Genomic DNA, 20,469 nt, shown 5'->3' on the forward strand with positions numbered 1-20,469 from the left:
GAAAATGTTGGGGACGGGGTGCTGCATTCGATGACAGCAAATTGACACTGAGTGGGAGGACCGGGAAAATGAAATGCTCCTTAATAGAGTGTGTTTAGGGAGCAGGTCGTGCGGATCAAACGGAACACAATCTCCGTAGCCAGACCATAAATAAGTCATGCTTCTGACACGCGACTAACCACTGACCACTGACTGGTCGTTCGTTAGTGGGTTCCGAATCATTGTTGAGTCGGTGATTGGGGAGAGAAAAAAACGGACCGAAGAAAAGGACATTCGCGATGTCAATCTTCGACACCGGGAATAATGATGGCCACGGGTACTTGAGAGCACTTCCTGGCCGTCGAGTGTAAAAGTAATGGGGACGGAAGCAACAATTCGCTGTCTAATGTGTCGTTGTCGGTGCCGGCTGCTATAAAAGGTAACCGGAAACGGGAGTCCCGAAATAGTAAATTTTTACCAGTTTGACAGTGAACTACCGGCGGCGTCTATACATTGAATGGCGGCTGCGGTTTCGCTTCTTGTTTGCCGGGTCTGTGGTGATCGGAGTTCCGGAAAACATTACGGGTCCATCTGCTGTGACGGTTGTTCGTGTTTCTTCAAGCGCAGCATTCGGAAACGAGCGCTCTACAATTGCATCTGTGAGTTTGGGCGGCTATAGTTAGCCCTAATATTTGGGGAAATTAAGCTGCAGTCTCAAAAATAATGGAATTTCGTTAACAATCTGTGATGGTGGTGTATTTAATCAAAAAAATTTATATTCTACTTTCATAATTCATACAGTAGTTTTTCGATTTTATTGAGCTCAGAAAAAATAACTCAAATCATTACTCGAATACCTTCTCATGTCAAATTTGATTTTTTTACTCGATTACTTCTATACCAAAAAAAAAATGTGTTGGACCCCCTCCCCATTTCCTATGAATTCAATGGAAAAATATGGTTTTTCAAATAATCACAAACCATTTCTCATACCAAAATGTTTTCCCATGTCATATTTGGTTCCATTTGTTTGATAAGTTCTTGGTTTATGCAAAACAATTTTATGTGAGCTTCCCTTTTCCTAACTTTATCCTCAATTGAAGGAGAGAAGAGTCTTGAATAAGCAAATAACCATTTAACGTTTCCAAATGCTTTTCCATGCCAAAGTTGTTTTCATTTGCTCGATTAGTTCTCGAGTTATGCGAAAAACTGTAAAGGAGCCCCCCTCTCTCCTTCCTATCACCCCGCTGGAATGAGGCAGTAGTGCCAAATATTCTCAGAAACATTCCTTGTGCTCAAATACCTTCCCAAGTCAAATTTCGTTCCATTTGCTGGAAAAATTCTCGAGTGATTTGAAAAAATGTATAAGTGTACCCTCCCACCTTAAGATTTCTTCACAGGGAGAACAGGGGGTTCTCAAAATATCATAGAGACATTTCTCGTATTCGTATACCTTCCCATGCCAAATTTAGATCTATATGCTTTATAAGTTTTCCAATTATGCTGTAAAACGTAAAGGAGTCCCCTCCCCTCTTTCTATCTCTCCACAAATAGTAGTTAAGGGTATCAAATATTCACATAACCCTTTCTCGTACCCAAATACTCCCCCAAGCCAAATTTCGTTCCATTTGCTCGAATAGTTCTCAAGTTATGCAATAAAAAATGTATAGAAGCACCTTCCTTCCTGCCATTATTCCCACTGAAAATTGGGTGGGGTCAAAAATAATCATAGACACATTTCTTGTGTTCCAATAACCTCCCATGCCAAATTTGGTTCCAAAATCTTGATAAGTTCTCCAGTTATGTGAAAAATAAATTGAATGGTAGGTATCTAATGTTCGTAGAAACATTCATAGTATCCAAAAACCACCCATGTCAAATTTGATACAATTTGCTTGATTGGTTCTCAAGTTATGCAAAAAAATTGTCTTTTATTTGAGAGGTCCCACCATCCCTTCATGAGAGACGGAGGGGTCTCAAACCATAATAGGAACGTTTCCCTTCCTCCAATACCCCCACCTGCCAAGTTTCACGCAAATCGGTTCAGCAGTTTCCGAGTCTATAGGGAACAGACAGACAGACAGAAATTCATTATTATATATATAGATATACAGATGAATTTATTATATCTATGGTTGAACCAATCATACAATAGTTGTTCAGGTGTATTTTCCGAATCTACGCATGACAAAAAACTTATTCTTGTAGCAGTTGTGACAGCTCAAGCTGAAATATATTTTTGGAAGTACGACAAATGACGTTCTGAATCTAAGTTTAATGTTTAGTTTTTACAAATAATTAGTATCTGCCTTGTTCTGTGCTATTGAAGTGAGATCTTTTCCATATAACTTCTTGGCTCTTTTTATCTAAATATACCGAGAAAATCTTCAAGTACAGCTGGCAAACGGCAATATTTCATGTTTTCTTACAAACCGACTCAGGGAAGAATTTGGAGAGCCTTTAAAATTTCCAAATGGTTCTAATTTGTGTGTTCTTTTTAACTACTTAACCTCGCTCGACAAAAGTATTTCTGTGTTTTTATATCTGTAGTAGAAAGTATTGATTTAACGTTTCGCTAATAAATTATCCGTCATGGCACAAAAACTGTTAGCTGGCTCGGTTCCACAGAAGAATCCAAAACGAAGGTGATTTTTCAGTACCAAATATTCAATTGATCCGTACAAACCTAAAAGTTCAAATTTACTCATGTAAACGTCACTTAAAAATTCTGCGAAAAATCATGGATGAGTTTTGGAACAGGACGAAGCTTTTTAGACCCCAGGGTTTCAGAAATTCCAAAATGACCCCAAATCGACTCAGTCTAATGTCACATGAAACCTGAGACATATGATCAGAGATGTGAAACGTGAGAAGTATGACATACGACATGAGAGGTGAGACCTGAGGCGTGTGACGAGGAAAGTGAGACGTGAAGTATGTGTCGTTAGACGTGAGAAGTTAGGAGCGACTAGTGAGACTTGAGACGTAATACGGGTTTTTCTATTGTACGGTATCTTTGAGAGTTCTTTTCAATGGAATATATTTTTAAATTGTCGATGTTGGGAGACGCTTAGTTCTGTGACTTGAATGTGAGAAATGAGACCTTAGACATGTAACATGAGACATGACACATTTTAACTGAGACATAAGACATGAGAATTGAGACATGAGACATGAGACACTTGAATTTGAGACAGGAGACATATCAACTTGAGACATGAGAACTGAAACATGTAACTTAAGACATGAGATACATACCTGCGAATTGAAACTTTGAGAACTATGATTTGGGATCATGAGACCTGAGACTTGAGACATGAGACATGATACCTGAGACTTGAGAGATGAGCCAATGAGACATGAGACAATGAGACATGAGACAATGAGACATGAGACAATGAGACATGAGACAATGAGACATGAGACAATGAGACATGAGACAATGAGACATGAGACAATGAGACATGAGACAATGAGACATGAGACAATGAGACATGAGAGAAATCAGATATCATGATCATGATCATGATACGTGAGACTTTAGACCTGAGACTTGAGACATGAGAACTGAAACCTGAAACTTGACACATGAGACCTGAGACCTAAGGCATGAGGCTTGAGACATGGGACTTAGGGCAAGAGATATGATACCTGAGATATAAAGTTTTTCGGCTGAAGGCTTAAAAACTCTACCCCGCGTATCATTTGATTCCGTCTATGCAATTTGTTTAATTCTTCATACTACATTTAATTGTACAGTCGGACTTTAATGAGCTAGTTATAGAGGTTACTCTGAGAAAAATCACCAAGTGCCAAGAATTTTATAGCACAAAACCATGAAAGTAAAACCTCTATAAGCGAGTGACATTTTCCTTGCTAGACTAAGAGGATTAAAGAAATCCAAGAAAGGCATTGTGTTACTAAAGAAAACTGAAAAAAAAAACATTAGAGTAATCTTCGAGAAATATCCATTGCTCTCCAAAAGAGAACCTGATTAGTGAGAACCCAAGCAACCAAAAGTCACATTTTTACTTGAATGAAGGCATTGAAAGTTACATATTGGCTGACGAAGAGAATCAACTGCCTAAATTCCTTCAGTGCACTTTATGTACTCATTTATGAACTTGAAAGTTGCAAAAGTGATTAATATGTACGTTGTATGTGACATATTTTGCCCAATTCCCATGAGTGAACTATACATATGTACTCATTAACGAACTTGAAAGTTGCAAAAGTGATTTATACGTACGTTGTACGGGACTTAAGTCACATAAAGGGCGCAAAAGTGCTCAGAACAGGATTTGGTTAGTCACAAAAAGTGCATTGAGGTGCTTTCAAAATAAAATCACCACTTCGAGTTTTAGTTTCAGTTGGGACAAAATTTAGGCGTGGCCTTTTGGTAGCGTGTTCGGTTCTCACCACGAAGGTCGGGGTTCGATCCCCAAGCCGGGCGAGTTTTTTTTATCAATGAGTAATTGAGTGACCATTCTGATGGATTAGGGCTAAGTGGAGTAATTACGAACAAGGGGTAATTCCTAACAAACGCCGTAAGCGCCATTAGGGTCATTGTAGGGTCCCAAAACTTATCAAATGTGATAGTCTGTCATTCTTTTGATAAGATACAATTATAATTTGTAAACCTAACTATATAAATTTTGTAGTAACAGTAATTTACAAAATTCATGTCTCGAGAAACGAAAATCGTTTCGAGACGTGTCTTATCAATTGACTCCCACGTCAATGTGAATGGAGCTAAAATGTTATTTTTGAAAGCTATGCGATAAGTTATTGATGAGGTTTGATATAAATTTCTGTTGAAAAAAATGTCCACCCACGCACAAAGAAGTGTTCCTATTTACCCCATATTTTTCAAGATACGGGGTTATTATAAACATGAAAAGATGCCTCCTACCTATGTAAAAATGAAAATAATCCATCAGGCGCATGGCATCATGGTGGCACCATGTACAGAACATAGTAAATAATCAAGGGAAGGTGATATGATCCGATGCCAAGGGTGCAGATAGAGATAGATTTTTTGATCATTTTACGTTTTTTTTAGGAAGCTGAATTAAGAAGCCGCTGGAAGCTGAATAGAAGATCATGAAGACTTGTTGTGGAACTTGAAAGTATCAATAAGAACTTTTATTTTGAGCTACATAGAACGTACTTCATATCAATGGTGGGGCTGAGTAGGCGTTCCTGTACCTGTTCTTAAGGACTTTTGTTTGCTTGGGAAACCTCTTTAAGAGAGAGAAAAAGGTTGAATATCTTGAACTCTCGCTTATGAACGTTCGATTGATTTAGAAACTTCTCGGTGAAATTTTTATTGAAAGAGTTTAGTCATATTTGTGATATTACGGTACTCTTGATTTGCTATATCTGCTTTAACTGAAGTGAAAAATTCAAGAAATATCAAATTAATAACAGTAATAGAAAGTACGAAGAAAAATATCATTATTATTTATCAAAAGTTATGGATGTTTGAAGAATAAGGCTGCCAGAATTTTTTTAGCCTGTATTTGGACAAATCCGGGCAATTTCATCTAAGAACCTGGCAAAATCCAGGCATTTCAATTAAAAAAAGTCGACTTAAAATCCGGGTATTATCCGGGCAAACTTTGTCAAACCCCAAAAACTTCTTTCAAAAATCAAGAAAAAAAAATTTAACAACAACTTTTTTTTATCAGAACTCATCAACAGATTTTAAATTGTGTTTTGGGCTACCAAAGAACCTTTCATGATTATTTTTATAAAACTTGCTCAAAAAATTTCGTTTTGGAGGCATAAATAAATGAAATTTACAACTTAGTTTGTTTTTTTGTTTGATTTCGCTGAATAAATCAGCGCAAAATCTGGGAATTTTTTTTAATGAAATCCTATCAATAACGTATTTACTCCGAATATGGATTCGCTGCCCAGTCTAATGAAAGTAGAAAATTTTATTTTTTATTATTTCCCTAAACTAGCTGGTCGTGGAGGATGCGCGGTGGACAAGGCCCGCCGGAACTGGTGTCCATTTTGCCGGTTGCAAAAGTGCTTCCTGGTGGGGATGAATGCAACTGCTGTGCAGGAAGAACGAGGTCCTCGAAAGATCAAACGCCTAGCCGCCAGAATATCCTTTCTGAAGAAACCACACACAGTGAAGCTACTTTGTGAAGGTAAAGGTTTGATTTCCAGGTCATTAAGTTAAAGTTGATTTATGGGGTTTTCTTCAAATTTTAGATAGCTCAGCGCCACAAATTTTAACTCAGGTCCTGGTGGCCTGCATACGGCAGGCCAGAGTTAACGAAAGCTTTGCTTTATTCAGTAGAGAACAGCAGAATCGTATCCTGCGACACGTTTGGTTCGAATGCTTTCTTCTAAGAGTTGCCAATTGGTCTATAGATATTTCAGCAATCGTCAATAGGTAAAATACTTTCCCACAATACATAGATACTATACAAGAATTTTTCCTTTGACCATTTTATTTTCAGATGTTCAGATGAGATATTGAAGAACATTGTCTACAACACCAAATCGTTGCAGGTGGATTTGATTGAAATTGCGCTGATGGAAACATTGATCCTTTGCCGTAAAGGTAAGTCTTTCATAAACAAGTGTTCTGAATCTTAGATATACAATTTAAATTTGAAAAACCACATTTTGATTATCACAACGTGTCTTACTGTCAGGTCAACACGCTTCGCACGTTATTTTTCCTCTCCTCCCCATCCTAAACGATTGCTCCCTTGCATATTTCCAGACAGAAGAACGCTTCCGGTTTTGCTGAACACGAGCTAGCATCTTGTGCAATATTTTACTACCCACCAACCAGTTTTTTTTCTCGCTTCCGCAGAATTCGCCTTGGGTGCAAAGGAAACCCAACAACTGGAAAGCACATCCGAGACAGCGCTAATCGCCCTGGGCCACTACAGCATGCAACAGATGGGTGGTGCGCTTCTGGCGGCAGAAGGCCAGGACCTCTCCAGGACGATTTCGTCGCCACCCCCATCGTCGTCGGAGGGCGGGTCAAACGGGACGACGACACTGATGCCGCCCCCTTTTGCCCTCCCCCCTCCGCTTTGCTACAGATTCGGCAAATTGCTGCTCGGGTTGCGAGGTTTATCGATGCCCTGCTACGAGTCCTCGGTACGTGCCATGTTTCGGGCGGTCACAGGAGGGGACGATACCCTAATGGAGCACTTTGTAACCAAATTATAGGGAGCCCCGGTCCGGGGGAGTGGTTTTTGGGGATTTTACTGCTGCAAAAGCTGCTGCTGGGTTCACGTTCCACGACAGTGTCCTCTAGTGCCTTATTCAATTAGAAACAAATAGAGATGGAAATACTATTAGTTTTCGAAATAAATGAATCGAACACGTTTTCTGACTTCGTATTGCCTCAAGTATCGTTCCAAATACAGACTCCGTTCGATTTTGGCAACACGCCCTTACATTTTGTGTTGCCAAAAACGAATGTTGCCAAAATCGAACGGTTTTTTTCTCAACTTTTTTTCAGTTATTTTTACAAAATAACTGTTATTATTATCAAACACGTTATTTTTGGTCAATTTTCGACCATTTGTAGTCATTTTTTAATTTTTTCAACATGTTTTTGAAGAATTTTCCACTTTTTTGTTTTGTTTATAATGTTTGTTTTCTTTTGTCATATTTGCTGTTTTTGTCGTTCTTAATCATTTTTAACATAGTTTTTGTCATTTTCAGTCTTTTGCTTGAATTTGTTTTTTAACTTTTTGAATTTTTAATCTTCTTGTCATTTTTGAGTACTTTATAAATTTAAAAAAAATTGTTTTTATTGTTGCATTTTATCACCATTTCAGAACATAAAAACGTATTTATGGTGTTTGTCTAAATTAAATTGGTCCTGTTATAACGAAAACTAAAAGGTTATGTTGATTCTAAAAACCGTTCGATTTTGGCACATGTGCCAAAATCGGATGTTGCCAAAATCGAATGTTGCCAAAAACGAACGGAGTCTGTATTAGAAAAGCATTAGCAGAGCAATATACATAAAATTTCGCTTTTAAAAACGTTAAATTTTGTAATCTTCTTCTGAACGTTCATTAAAAGATAGGTCATTTTGAATCTAATTATCATTATTTATCCATTATCAAATCGATTATGAAAGAATTAAAATAGTTCGAAGAGACCTTGAGGAACTAGCTTTGAATAAAAACAAATGCGAATGATTCCATGAAGGTAGAGAAGATGAGGAATTTAAACAAGAATAAACGTACAAAAAAGCTGCCAACGGAATAAAGAACAGTGGTCAAATCGTGCGCTAGTGGGGTGAAATAGCAAATAAATATAATGGACAAGCTAATTTCACCCGGCCTTACTCGGGTTCACTTAAAATATAAATCAAAATGAGTCGTTTGACTATCAATACTTTCGGAAGCTTTGTATCCATCATTGAAATAAATTTTGCCAATGTTTTGCCATGTTAGTTTTCTATGTTTTGTTAATCTTTTTAAATTTTTGATTGAGACTATTTACTGTGCTTATCGTTTCATAATGTAAGGCTTGTATTAATAGGAATTTTAAATAATTTCCTTTGAATGATTATTCAACCTATTACAAAAGATTCTGTGCCATACCTACCAGTTATTTTAGGAAGCTCGAATCGATTTGGCCTTATGTTTTTTAACTTCAAATGAAAAATTGTTTTTTTTTATCTTTACCATCCCCCATCTAATGGAAATCTCTTTTGAAGTTCATCCACCTTTTCAAGATGGATGATCTCCTCGTACAATGGTTTATTCAAGTTTTATTTACTTAGATATTTAAAAAAAAATGAACATTGTTGAACTGTTTTAAAGATTCGATAAGCATGTTTTCAATTATATGTGTACTTTTTTTTTATTTCACACTGTTTTATGATTAGTTTTTCTTAGATGTTGAATGTTCCACTCATACATAGTTTTTTGAAGCTATCGAAAACAAATCATCTCGGAATCGAACTCACGCATTTGAAAATGTTATGAAAAAAGTTTTATCTGAGTTTCACTTTATTTTTTTTTCATTCTTGGACACAATTATCCCATTAGTTATGGTAAAGAGTGATCAATGTTAAAAAATCCTTAGATATCAATCAGTTGAATCCTTAGTACTAAATGGTTTGAGTTTTCTCATAATTGGATGGTAAAATTGATGATATTGTTGATCAACAATAACTCAAAAGTAAGAAATTGTTCATTGGTCATTTTGAATTGTACAAAACTATTTATATTTTTGGGGATTTTAACGTACAAAACTAAAAACCTTTGTTTTAACAACTTAAAAGTTTCATTCGTTGGATTTGATTTTTCCAGATTCTGCACGTAAAATGTTCAAAGGCTATGGCTATCAAAGCTTGGAAATCGCAGCCTTTAACTTACTTATAACTCAGAATCTAATTAATTTTCTTTTTTTATGGAGAATTCAATAAATATGAAATTGGTTGGATCTTAAAAGCGGGAATTTGTGAAAATTGGTTCCTTAGTTTTCAGCACTCAGTTCAAATAGATATTCAGCTGAAGAAGTCAATTCATTATGAAGATGAATCATTGCATCTACATATACTCCACACACTGTATGTTCTTGTAGATTCTCAACGTCCCCAGGGGAGGTAGGGACCACTTTGAAAACAACTGTTCTAATCAATATATTCCGAACAGGCAAGTAGGAGTATTTTTTATCTCAAAAGTAGACTTATTATTTCTTCCAATAAACACGTGCTTGTGCCCTGTGCTACGAACAGTAGAAGAAATATAAAAAGCCTGCCAAAAAATTCGAATTTTCAATCATTAGCAGGCTTTGATGTGCTGGCCAGCTGGAATGGGATTATGTCAGTGATGCGAGCTAAATTGTGCGACCAAGGAGTCGATTTATTTTTCATAAATATGTCACCAACTTGAAAATCTCTCGCAATGAAAGCAGAAACGAAATGATTGCTTGGTTTGTGCTGTGAAAGAAAATGCAGGTTTCAGTCACGTGTCTAGCTTTCATTCATTTCAGCTGATCCATATATCATCATATGACGACCAGTCTTCTAAGCCTGCTTTCGTGATCAACACAATAAAATCATTCTTGACCGGTTTTGATAGACGTGTCATGAGAACGATCACTAAGGCAATTCCAAGGTGGGTATATATTCAGGAGGTGTAACGATATGAGAAACTCCCGATTCAGCCATTTTGATTTGGCTACTATGGAGTTCGTGGAGTTTGTTTACTAACAAAGCCCTCAGCTCGGACAAATTTTCCTATGTTTACAAACAAACTCACTGAACCTCACCGCGCTCTCCTCGCCTACTTACTGACAAAGTCAGAGAACCTTGTTATCTAGTACCTTTGGGCAATTCTACATAAGTTTTTCCACACAATCAGTCATTCGTTTTCAACCTCCAGTTAGAAGCAGTCGCGGAAATGTGTTCCAGAAAAGCTCCAAAACGCCGATTTGCAGCGACGGATAAGGATTTCGTGACACTGGAAGAAAATAGAACATTTTGCCGGATTGATCCTCATAGCACCTGTACATACCGGCAGCAAAGGTATGATACCGTAAATATGATCCGTCATATCCGGATCATGCACATGGAAATAGCCATCGCGAAAGGTTTATGCGCCGGTGATACAGGTAATAAAATTCAAGTAGTGCCAAAAAACTCATTGCCTTCGATGCGAGCCTGTATGTGGAGTCGTGCCTCAAAATGGTGGTGCTGGACAATTGTCCGCTGCAAATATTCAATCTTCCCGGGCATAATTTATTGCACCAACCAATTGTGGAAAGCGTGGGTATCACCATGAACCGGAAAAATATCAAAGATTATCTGGAGAAAACAGCTGACGAAATGGTGCGGGTGATATCTGATGAGGTGAAAGGGCGATTGCTTTGCCTCAAAATTGACACGGCCTGTCGAAAGCAACGCTACATAATCGGAATATATGCCAAGTATGAAAAACAAGGGTTGGAAGAAATAATTTTGTGAATTTTGAAATTTCATCCGCTGCAGGAGCAAGCTGAAAGGCGGCGAAATAGCATTTTTTTAAGCCTTCTTTTACAATTTTTTGCGTTTAACTGTTTTTGAAGCATCAGCATGGAGATCAAGATTTAATTTATCATTAACTATTAACTGTAAATGCGAAGGATATTTAATGTTTTAAAACAACAAAAACTCAAAACAAATTATTTATTTCCAGAACGTATAGGTATGTATTTTTAAATCAATCGAACACAAAAGCTGCAGCTAACAGGAAAATCAAAGCAAATCGTTTATAAAAAGTAGTTCTAAGACAGACTCTGTTTTGTCATGAAACAACATAACCTTCTTCAAATTTTATATTTTGTACACTCGCAATCACTTTTTTGCTCTCTATGAAAATTGATCAGTTTAAATTTTCAAAATCGTATTAGAATTAATCAACCATTTCGAAAAATATGTACAACTTTGATGCGCAACAACATAAAAGTACTGGAAAACCACTTAAATTCTGTTTCATAAATTTTTATTGAAAACGATAATATTTATGTATATGAATATAGATACCTCATTAGCATTACAGATTGCCGATTTTAACCGGGCTCGTCCAAATATTCAAAAAATGATTGGGAATGCCAGTCCGGTTCGATAGCCCGGATAAAAAGGAAAAAGGCCCGGTTTTTTCAGGATTACTCACAATGTCAACGAAATTCCAAATTTTCAAAGTGTTTCAACGAAAGAATTCGCCTGCATTTTTTTTTTTTAAATTGTGAGATAAAATCATTTTTTGTGTGATTGTTTTTCAGCATTATTCTTGACTATTTATGGAAAATACCCGGTTTTGAGTTTAAAATTTAGAAACCTATTGCCCGAATTTGCCCTGCCTGGATACGTACTGAAAAAATCTGGAATGCTTACTCAATAAATAACGGGTTACAAAGAGAATAGATATACGAAATTGATAAATTAATAAAAAAAATCCAAAACTAAGAAATGAGAATTACAAATTAAAGTTTGACAGCTGTTCAAACTCGAATCAGCATTGAGAATGAATGAAAATATCAATCTTGAAATTCTATTTGAAAACTTAAGACTTGTAATCAGGCTAAATACTTGTTATAAATAACTAATTTGACCTTTTCACCCCAAAGTAGTTTTTTTTATAAATAAATAGTACGTTAGTAAGAGGAGATCAAAGTAGTCTGCGGTTGAGACATGACGTGTTTTGCAGGAGCTCTGTGAAATTAAATTTTATCCCTCGAAAATTCTAAGAAATTTTTGAAATTGTTAAGTGTAATGTTGTTAAATTGTGAAAATTTTGAAACGAAATAGTGACGAAACTTGTGTGCTAATATTAACGTAGACAATCTCGTGAAGATAAAAGCGAGAGGAGGCTGGGAACGCGTTTTTTGTTGACAGTTTTTTTTTTCGATTTTGAGGTGTAAGAAATTGTTTTTTCAAAAAATAATTTTGTTCGGTTGTAGGTAAAGTGTATATGAATGTAAAAATAATGGAGTCAAACATTGAGTCATCAACGCTTCAAGGTAAAATGTATTTTTTCCTCGATGTTTCGCAATTGGTTTAATGACGACGCAGCATTTTTTTTTGGTATATTGCAAAAGCGTCATAAAAATTGAATGTAGATAGCGCTTCAAAAGCTTCATAAAAGCTCGAAACTCCAATCTTTAGCGTCACAATGCATTACATCTTCCAACTAACCGTACTAACATCTGGTGAGTAAAAGTTTTTTCTTCGGTTTTTAATGAAATCTGGTTGAGAATAGTAAAAGTCTGCTAATGAATCTAAGAAGTGTAAGTTTCATCTTGTTTGTCGTTTTCGAAAATCAGTGAAAAAATATCAAATCTATTTTGAAATATTTTTCTCGAAATACCAATTTAGGCTTTGCAGTGTGTACTTCAAATTTTTGTTTTTGCAATTATGGACTTGAGCTAATGTCATTAACCCATCGTACTATCCACAGAGTAGACGGAAAGATACGAAAGCAAAATAGCTGATTTACAGAAACCCAAATGTAATATTCTATATTCTAATTCTTATTGCGGTGAGTATAATGTTGGTAAGTTTCGTAATTTCCTAATTCCTTAACAGCATTTAATGTATCAATATTCTATATAATATACTTTCCCAAATGACATAAATTCATATTTACATATTCATAATATTATATGAAGCGTTTGGTAGGGATTATTGTAAATATGCTAATTATGTGCAACAAAGTAGTCGAAGAATTATTAAACATCATCCTAGAAGGCATGTAGTTTTTAAGAAATAAAATATAGTCAGTCAATGTTCAACAGCCAAACCAACAAGTTGTTTCAATAACCACTGTTCTGCAACAGGTTATGGGCCTGCGTGAAAATTCTTCGAACGGAAGCAGAATATTCTAGAAGCAATATGGACGGAAGCAAATTTAGCCTGCAGAAGCTGAACAATTCCAACTATTCCAGCTGGTGCTTCAAGGTTGAACTTTTGCTGGTTCGGGAAGACTTGTGGCATTACGTTGATTCGGGTGAGAAACCAGCGACGGAAGCAGAAACTGTCTGGAAAGCTGGGGACGCCAAAGCCAGAGCTACTATCGGGTTACTCATCGAGGACAATCAGCATCCGCTAATCCGTTCATCGAAGACCGCGAAGGAAGCGTGGAAGGCGTTGGAAAACCATCATCAAAAGGTCAGTCTAACATCGAAGGTCTCGTTGCTCAAGAAAATTTGTGACAAGCGCTACTCGGAAGGAGAGGACATGGCGGAGCATATTTTTTCGATGGAGGAGCTGTTCAGCAGTCTAGCGAATGCCGGGCAGAAGTTGGAGGACAATCTTATGGTCGCCATGATTTTGCGAAGCCTGCCAAGCTCATTCGACACGTTGTTTACTGCCCTTGAGAGCCGTTCGGATAATGATCTGACACTCGAACTCGTCAAACGGAAGCTGTTAGACGAAGCAGCGAAAAAGGGAGGTGCTGAATCCGATTTAGCATTGAAGGTTGGACAAGTAAGGAAAAAGACCTGCCATTACTGCAAGAAAGCGGGTCACATCATGAAGGAGTGCCGTAAGCGAACTCGAAATTCCGAGAATGAGCCGAAACCGATCCTGAAGAAGGGAAATGCAGATTCATTTGCATTCACGGCCAGTAAGACATAAGCCTCTTATCCGTGGATTGTGGATTCGGGCGCGACAAGCCATTTCGTCGCGAACCGAGATTATTTTTTGGAGCTGAACGAGAGCAAAGAAAAAACCGTTACTCTGGCGGATGGGAAAAAAGCGGTTGTCGTTGGTGGAGGTCCCTGTTTGTTCCAGTGCATTGACGACAAAGGCAAGAAGACGGAAATCAAGCTGAGCAAGGCATTTTATGCACCAACGTTGGCTACAAATCTCCTGTCGGTTCCGTCATTGGTGCAGAAAAATGGAATTGTTATTTTCAACAAACAAGGTTGCCGGGTGATGCATGGCAACCAAACTGCTGCCATAGCAACACACAAACAAGGTTTGTACGTGTTGAAGCAACCGAACAAAGTTATTCCCCTGGCTGGCGAGGTCCATCCAAAGGATAGCAAACGTGAAAGCAACGAGAAGCTAGGCCACCGGAACCGGAATGCGATCGCCCAAAAAGAGAGGCGACATCTGGTTGAAGTGCCCACCGTAGTCGTTCAGGAGGAGAATATCGTCGAATTTCACTCAATTTTGAAACCTTTCGTTCATGAGACGGTGGAGGAAATCGAGAACGACAACGATGCGGCAGATTTAGATGGTTTCGATACTGCCAATGAAGAAGAATCCGAAGAAACCGAAAATCAAGGTGAGGATTCGTTGGAATCCATTGGGAATTTCGAACCACCTGCTGAACCACGACGGTCAACAAGAGCTACTAAGGGAGTCCCACCGGAACGCTTTGGAGAAGTTACCGGTATTGCTGTGGAGTCGAAGAAATCTACCGGCCGACGGAGCGAAGCTGGAGTGCCATCGAAATCCACAAGGAATCAGCGAAAACCTGGGAAGCCAAACTTAAAACTTAACTTTGTTGAGGAGGAGTGTTGTAAATATGCTAATTATGTGCAACAAAGTAGTCGTAGAATTATTAAACATCATCCTAGAAGGCATGTAGTTTTTAAGAAATAAAATATAGTCAGTCAATGTTCAACAGCCAAACCAACAAGTTGTTTCAATAACCACTGTTCTGCAACAGGGATCTCCACGCTTCATTCCGCCCCTGTGTCCTGTATCTTTCGCGGTTTTCATCACATGGTTGGCCTGGCCGTAGTAATATCTGCAATGCATAGCAATATGTTACAGGTAATACGCTGAAAAGAAAAATGAAAGACGCAAGTCTTTCATTTTCCAGGATGCCTACATGTTTTGGCCATGTTGATGCAAGAAGAAGAAGAAGAAGAAATAGTAAACCTTTGAGTTTTTTGGACACATTTAAAATTTAAAATGTGATGCCTGTGGCTAATATTTACCAAAAGCACACAAATTTTCAACGAAGTAACGGACATAATTTATTGCATTTTCGATTAAAAGTTAATCCCCGTTGATTTATTTTTATTAATTTTTGTTTTGAAACTTGACAAGTATCCTGCAACTGATTTTGCCAGTTAAAATCGCATTATTATCACATCTGTAGTCGAACCACAGATTTTTTTTCCCCAGCAATCTAAGCCTTAACAAGCATAGTGATGAATAATATATATCCTAAGTATTGAATTTCATTTTTCATTCAATTGGACGCAGAATACTGAAGAATCACGACCACAATTTTTGAAGATTAAAGTTTTTGGCTAATTAAATTTTAGTTTAATTTTATCTCATTCTATAGGATTTTGGAAAGGATAATCTAAATCTAGGGAAGGTCATAAAAAACCTTGATGAGTTTAAGAAAATTTGATTCCCTTTATTTTGTTATTTTAAAAGCTTTTCTTTGCCGAAGAAATTAAAAATATTCTGTATATGTATAAATATGTTCAAACCTTTCACTTCACATCATGCAAAGTATTCATAGATTTATATGGATTTAAAATTTTCGTGACACGATCTTCGCCAACGTATTAAAATTGATAAAAAATCAAACCATGTTAGAAGAGTTGACGATCCAGAAGAGAACCCATGTACTTTATCGTAATCAGAAGTAGATTTCAAAGAAATATCCAAGAGTAAGAAACAAACTCTAATAAATTTACAGTTATTTTCGTAAAACTCATGTTCATGAATCATTCAAATATTTTGATTTTTTTTAATAAAAACAAATATTTATTGTGGTTCTTTCAAACTCTGAAATTTTGAAAATTTGAAGCTTTTGGCTCTGCGGACTCAAAAGGTTGCCGACCACTGTGCTATAGTGTATATGATAGGTTTCGTCGTCCATTACCACGCAATCAAACTTTGTCAACAATGTTGTATTCAGTTTCTGAAAGCTTGTTTTTGCCGTAAGGTTTTGCTTTTCATTGCGATTAGCAGTCACTACCTTCTTATAAGTCGATAATCCGGATCGTCTTTAAGCTTCATGTAGGGTTGTAGACGATATTCTCAACTTATTGGCGACATCTCGGACGATGAGATTGGAGTTTCGCTTGAAAGTCTAGCCACTGTTCTGTTCGTTACTGCGGCTCCCGGATTTTGATTTCCTCCAGATCCCGGCTTTCTGGTTGTCGAAATACGTTCCCCGAACGCTTTTACTACTTTGGTGACGGTTGGTTTCGCCACATTCAACGATTTTGCTATTTCTGCGTGTGTGAAGTTTGGATTTTCGCGACGCATATATAAAATTCTGAGCCGTTGCTCCTCTTGCTTGGACGCCATTTTGAAAACTAAAGACCTAATGTTAAAAGGCAAAAGAAACATCATTCTACACACAATGAGGGGTGTACAAAATGAGGGGTGTTCAGGTTTTTTATATGAATAAATATAAAATAATACGCAGATTTTAGTTGACCACTTTTTGATCCGAACACCTTTTAGAAGCTGGATAGGAGGCTATTTAGCCTTTTATAAGACTTTAAATAAAAAAGTTTGGAAAAAATGATTCATAATTTTTGTCGCATATTTACCCTTTTTTATATCTTGTACTTACTTGAACCCATTATACGCTTGAAGATTTTAACCTGAACCTTCGAAGTGAGAACTAAACCCTTGTACCGCAGCCAGGTTTTTTTTTGTGCCACTAATGCAAGTTTTATCAATTTTTTATTTTCGCTCGATTCGTTTTTCGAATTTTGTAACTTCCTTAGAAAGCACAAAGATGTTCTTCGCTACTTCTACGAACTTTAAATGTTCGTGCAGAAGTAGATATCAAGCACCTACAAGAACACCAATTGTAATTCTTTAGAGTACCTTTTATTCAGCCAAATTATAGAAATATAAAATATAAACGTGGTTTTTACATTTGAAATCAATTTAACCTCAAATACAGTGAGCGAAATAAGAATAGCACCACTATGTGTTTTGCTTGTTAAAATATGAATTTTTGAAAATCACCAAAATTTTCTTCTACAAACTGTTTTGAATTGTTTAACGGATAAATCAAGCATAAGTTTTCTTTTTTTGGATGTTGCAATTGGCGTTGAGGACCAAAACTATGGAAAAAGGGTGCGAAATAAGAATAGCACCACTTGTGTTTTTCAACAAAAACAAGATTATTTCTAAAAATATACCGTTTAAACTTGAATAATAATGCTTCTACGAATTATTTGAATAGATACAGTTGCGTTCAAAAAAGAATGAAATCGCATTAAGCTGCTCACCCACTTCCAACTTTGACAAGCTGCTATTTCTCTCTCGGTTTATATTTTTTCATGAAAATTTCACACAATCTAGTTCAACTACTCAACTAACACTCCACAAAATTTGAAGTCTTTTCAATGATGAGAAACAAAGATACAGCTTTTCCCGTTAAAAAAGGGAAATTTGGAATGGCTTCACTAAATTTGCTGTATCTTTGACAATTTTCATCGAAAAATCTCGAAATTTGGCCCAAAGATGTCAAAATGTTTGATCTAATATCAGGCCAAGTTTCGTCAAAATCGATGAACGTGAAAATGAGGTTCATTATCGCCTAGCAGACGATTTTATTCTTTTTTGGTCGGATGTTTGTATGGAACAATCGTAATCTATGTATTCCTGGCTTTTTTTCTTCCACAAAACCAACATTTATTACAAAGAATGTTGTAAATTGATAGGAACTTCATCTTTGCTTTGTTAAGAAATAGAAATTGTTCCAACAGAGCTAGTATTGAAACAAAAGAGAGAATAGAATATTCGCTTAGATTGTGGATCAAATTTGTTTATCGGTATAATTAGCAGGTCATTTCTAAAACTCTGTTTTCCTTATTTTGAACCCTGTTGAAACATTTTCTCTTTCGAAACAAAGTACGAATGAAGTTTTGAGCAATTTACAACATTCTTTGTGATAACTTTTGGTTTTGTGGAAGAAAAAACCAAGAATACATGGATTACGATGTTTTCTATACAAACATCCGTCCAAAAAAGAATGAAATCGTCTGCTGGGCGATAATGAACCTCATTTTCAATCCGGCACCATTTTGGATCACGTTCTTCGATTTTGACGAAACTTAGACTGGTATAAAATCAAACATTTTGACATCTTTGAACCAAATTTCAAAATGTTTCAATGAAAATTGTCAAAGATACAGCAAATTTAGTGGAGCAGTTCCAAATTTCCCTTTTTTACGGGAATAGCTGTATCTTTGTTTCCCGTCATTGTAAAGACTTCAAATTTTGTGGAGTGTTAGTTGGATAGTTGAACTAGATTGTGTGAAATTTTCATGAAAAAATATAAACCGAGAGAGAAATGGCAACTTGTCAATGTTGGAAGTGGGTGCGCAGCTTCATGCGATTTCATTCTTTTTTGAACGCAACTGTAACTGTATTTTAAAGAGTTTACAAGAATTCCAAAGATTTTCAAAGGTTTTAAAAGGGGGTTTTAAGGGATGCTCCTCTAGCGTTTAGAAATTTGATACTTGAGCTATAAAACTTTATCAAACTGCTTTATTTTTTCATTATCATTCATTAGTACGATGCAAATTGACGAAACATAGATTTGAGGCTGAATTTGAGTAAAAAAACATTGAAGCCTGTCAAAAACACTAATGTTTTTAAATAGTCAAACGCTATTTCTCTAGTTTCAAGTCATAGATGGCAGCACTATCTTGCAATTAAACCGAATTGATGCCTATTTTCGAATATCTGGGATTAATACAGGTGTGCTGGATGATTTTGGTCGAGAAATAAGTACTTGGTACCATGTAACCGCCTTGGAAATTCTAAGATCACAATTTAAAAAAATAAGAATTTCATCAAGGACCGATAAAAGTGAAGTTCTTGGACCGATAATAACAATAATTTTGTACTTTCCGATAGAGCTTGATGAACCAGAAAACTAGCAGTATTATTGGTATGATTTGAAATTGAATCGGAAGTTGAGATGAGCAGGAATTTTTGCGGTGGTATATTCTTGTGCTGGTGATTTTTTTTTTGCAAATCCGGAAAAGATTTCTGCAGCGTGAACTCCAACAAAACTGTATTGGAAAACTACATCAAAATGATGAATATGGGCCTAAACAAACCTGAAAAATCAATATTGAGACGTAATTTGGTTTTAACGGCAAGATAGTACTGCCATCTATGACTTGAAACTGGAAAAAGTGATGTTTACTGAAAAAAAATCTAAGCTTATGAATTCCAACCTGTTTTTTCTGATTTAAAATAAACCCAAAATGTTTGATTCATCATTTCACGTCATTTTAATAAAGAAGTAGTAGTAAGAAGTAAGTAGTTTGGTAAAGAATTACAGCTCAAATCTAACATTCCTTAGTTCTAGAAGAGCATCTCTCAAAACACCATTTTAACACCTTTGAAAATCTTTGGAATTTTAGCAAAACTTCTTTAAATGCAGTTATCTATTCAAATAATTCGTAGAAGCATTATTATTCACTTTTATACAGTAAATTTTTAGAAATAATCTTGTTTTTGTTGAAAAATACAAGTGGTGCTATTCTTATTTCGCACCCTTTTTCCATAGTTTTGGTCCTCAACGCCAATTGCAACGTCCAAAAAAAGTAAACTTATGCTTGATTTATCCGTTAAACAATTCAAAATAATTTGTAGAAGAAAATTTTGGTGATTTTCAAACATTCATATTGTAACAAGCAAAACACATAGTGGTGCTATTCTTATTTCGCTCACTGTAGGTACCCTGAACAAACCCCGTCACTCAATTATCTTAGCGAATGAACAGTTTATGAAACGATTTATCAATAAGGTCTGTGATGAGGAAAAATTCAAACTACAATAATTTCTACCATTTGGGTTTTTATATATATTTCCAGTTTTTGTTGTTGTTTTATTGTTCGCAAAAAAGTTTGCAAACCACAGTGTGACAGTTTAGGATTCTCTCAGTTTTTTCTCCCTAAAAATATAGCTCTACAGGATTCGGGGCTTTAATTTTTTTGTTTTTTTCTCTTCAAATTAAGTTTTGATATTTGGCTCCTCGCCTTTTCTTC

The 20,469-nt window shown here is 36.2% G+C and overlaps 1 protein-coding gene across 1 annotated transcript; it reads left to right on the plus strand.

The window, feature by feature from the left end:
- Nucleotides 1-496: 496 nt before the first annotated feature.
- On the plus strand, nucleotides 497-7,193 carry LOC129753413 (retinoic acid receptor RXR-gamma). The gene is made up of 5 exons (XM_055749235.1): nucleotides 497-638; nucleotides 5,949-6,080; nucleotides 6,205-6,388; nucleotides 6,456-6,559; nucleotides 6,974-7,193. The coding sequence occupies exons 1-5, from the start codon at nucleotides 497-499 to the stop codon at nucleotides 7,180-7,182; spliced, it is 771 nt and encodes a 256-aa protein (XP_055605210.1). The 3' UTR covers nucleotides 7,183-7,193.
- Nucleotides 7,194-20,469: the final 13,276 nt, after the last annotated feature.

Source organism: Uranotaenia lowii, chromosome 3 (assembly GCF_029784155.1).
Source record: "Uranotaenia lowii strain MFRU-FL chromosome 3, ASM2978415v1, whole genome shotgun sequence".
In the NCBI taxonomy this organism is placed as follows: Eukaryota; Metazoa; Arthropoda; class Insecta; order Diptera; family Culicidae; genus Uranotaenia; species Uranotaenia lowii.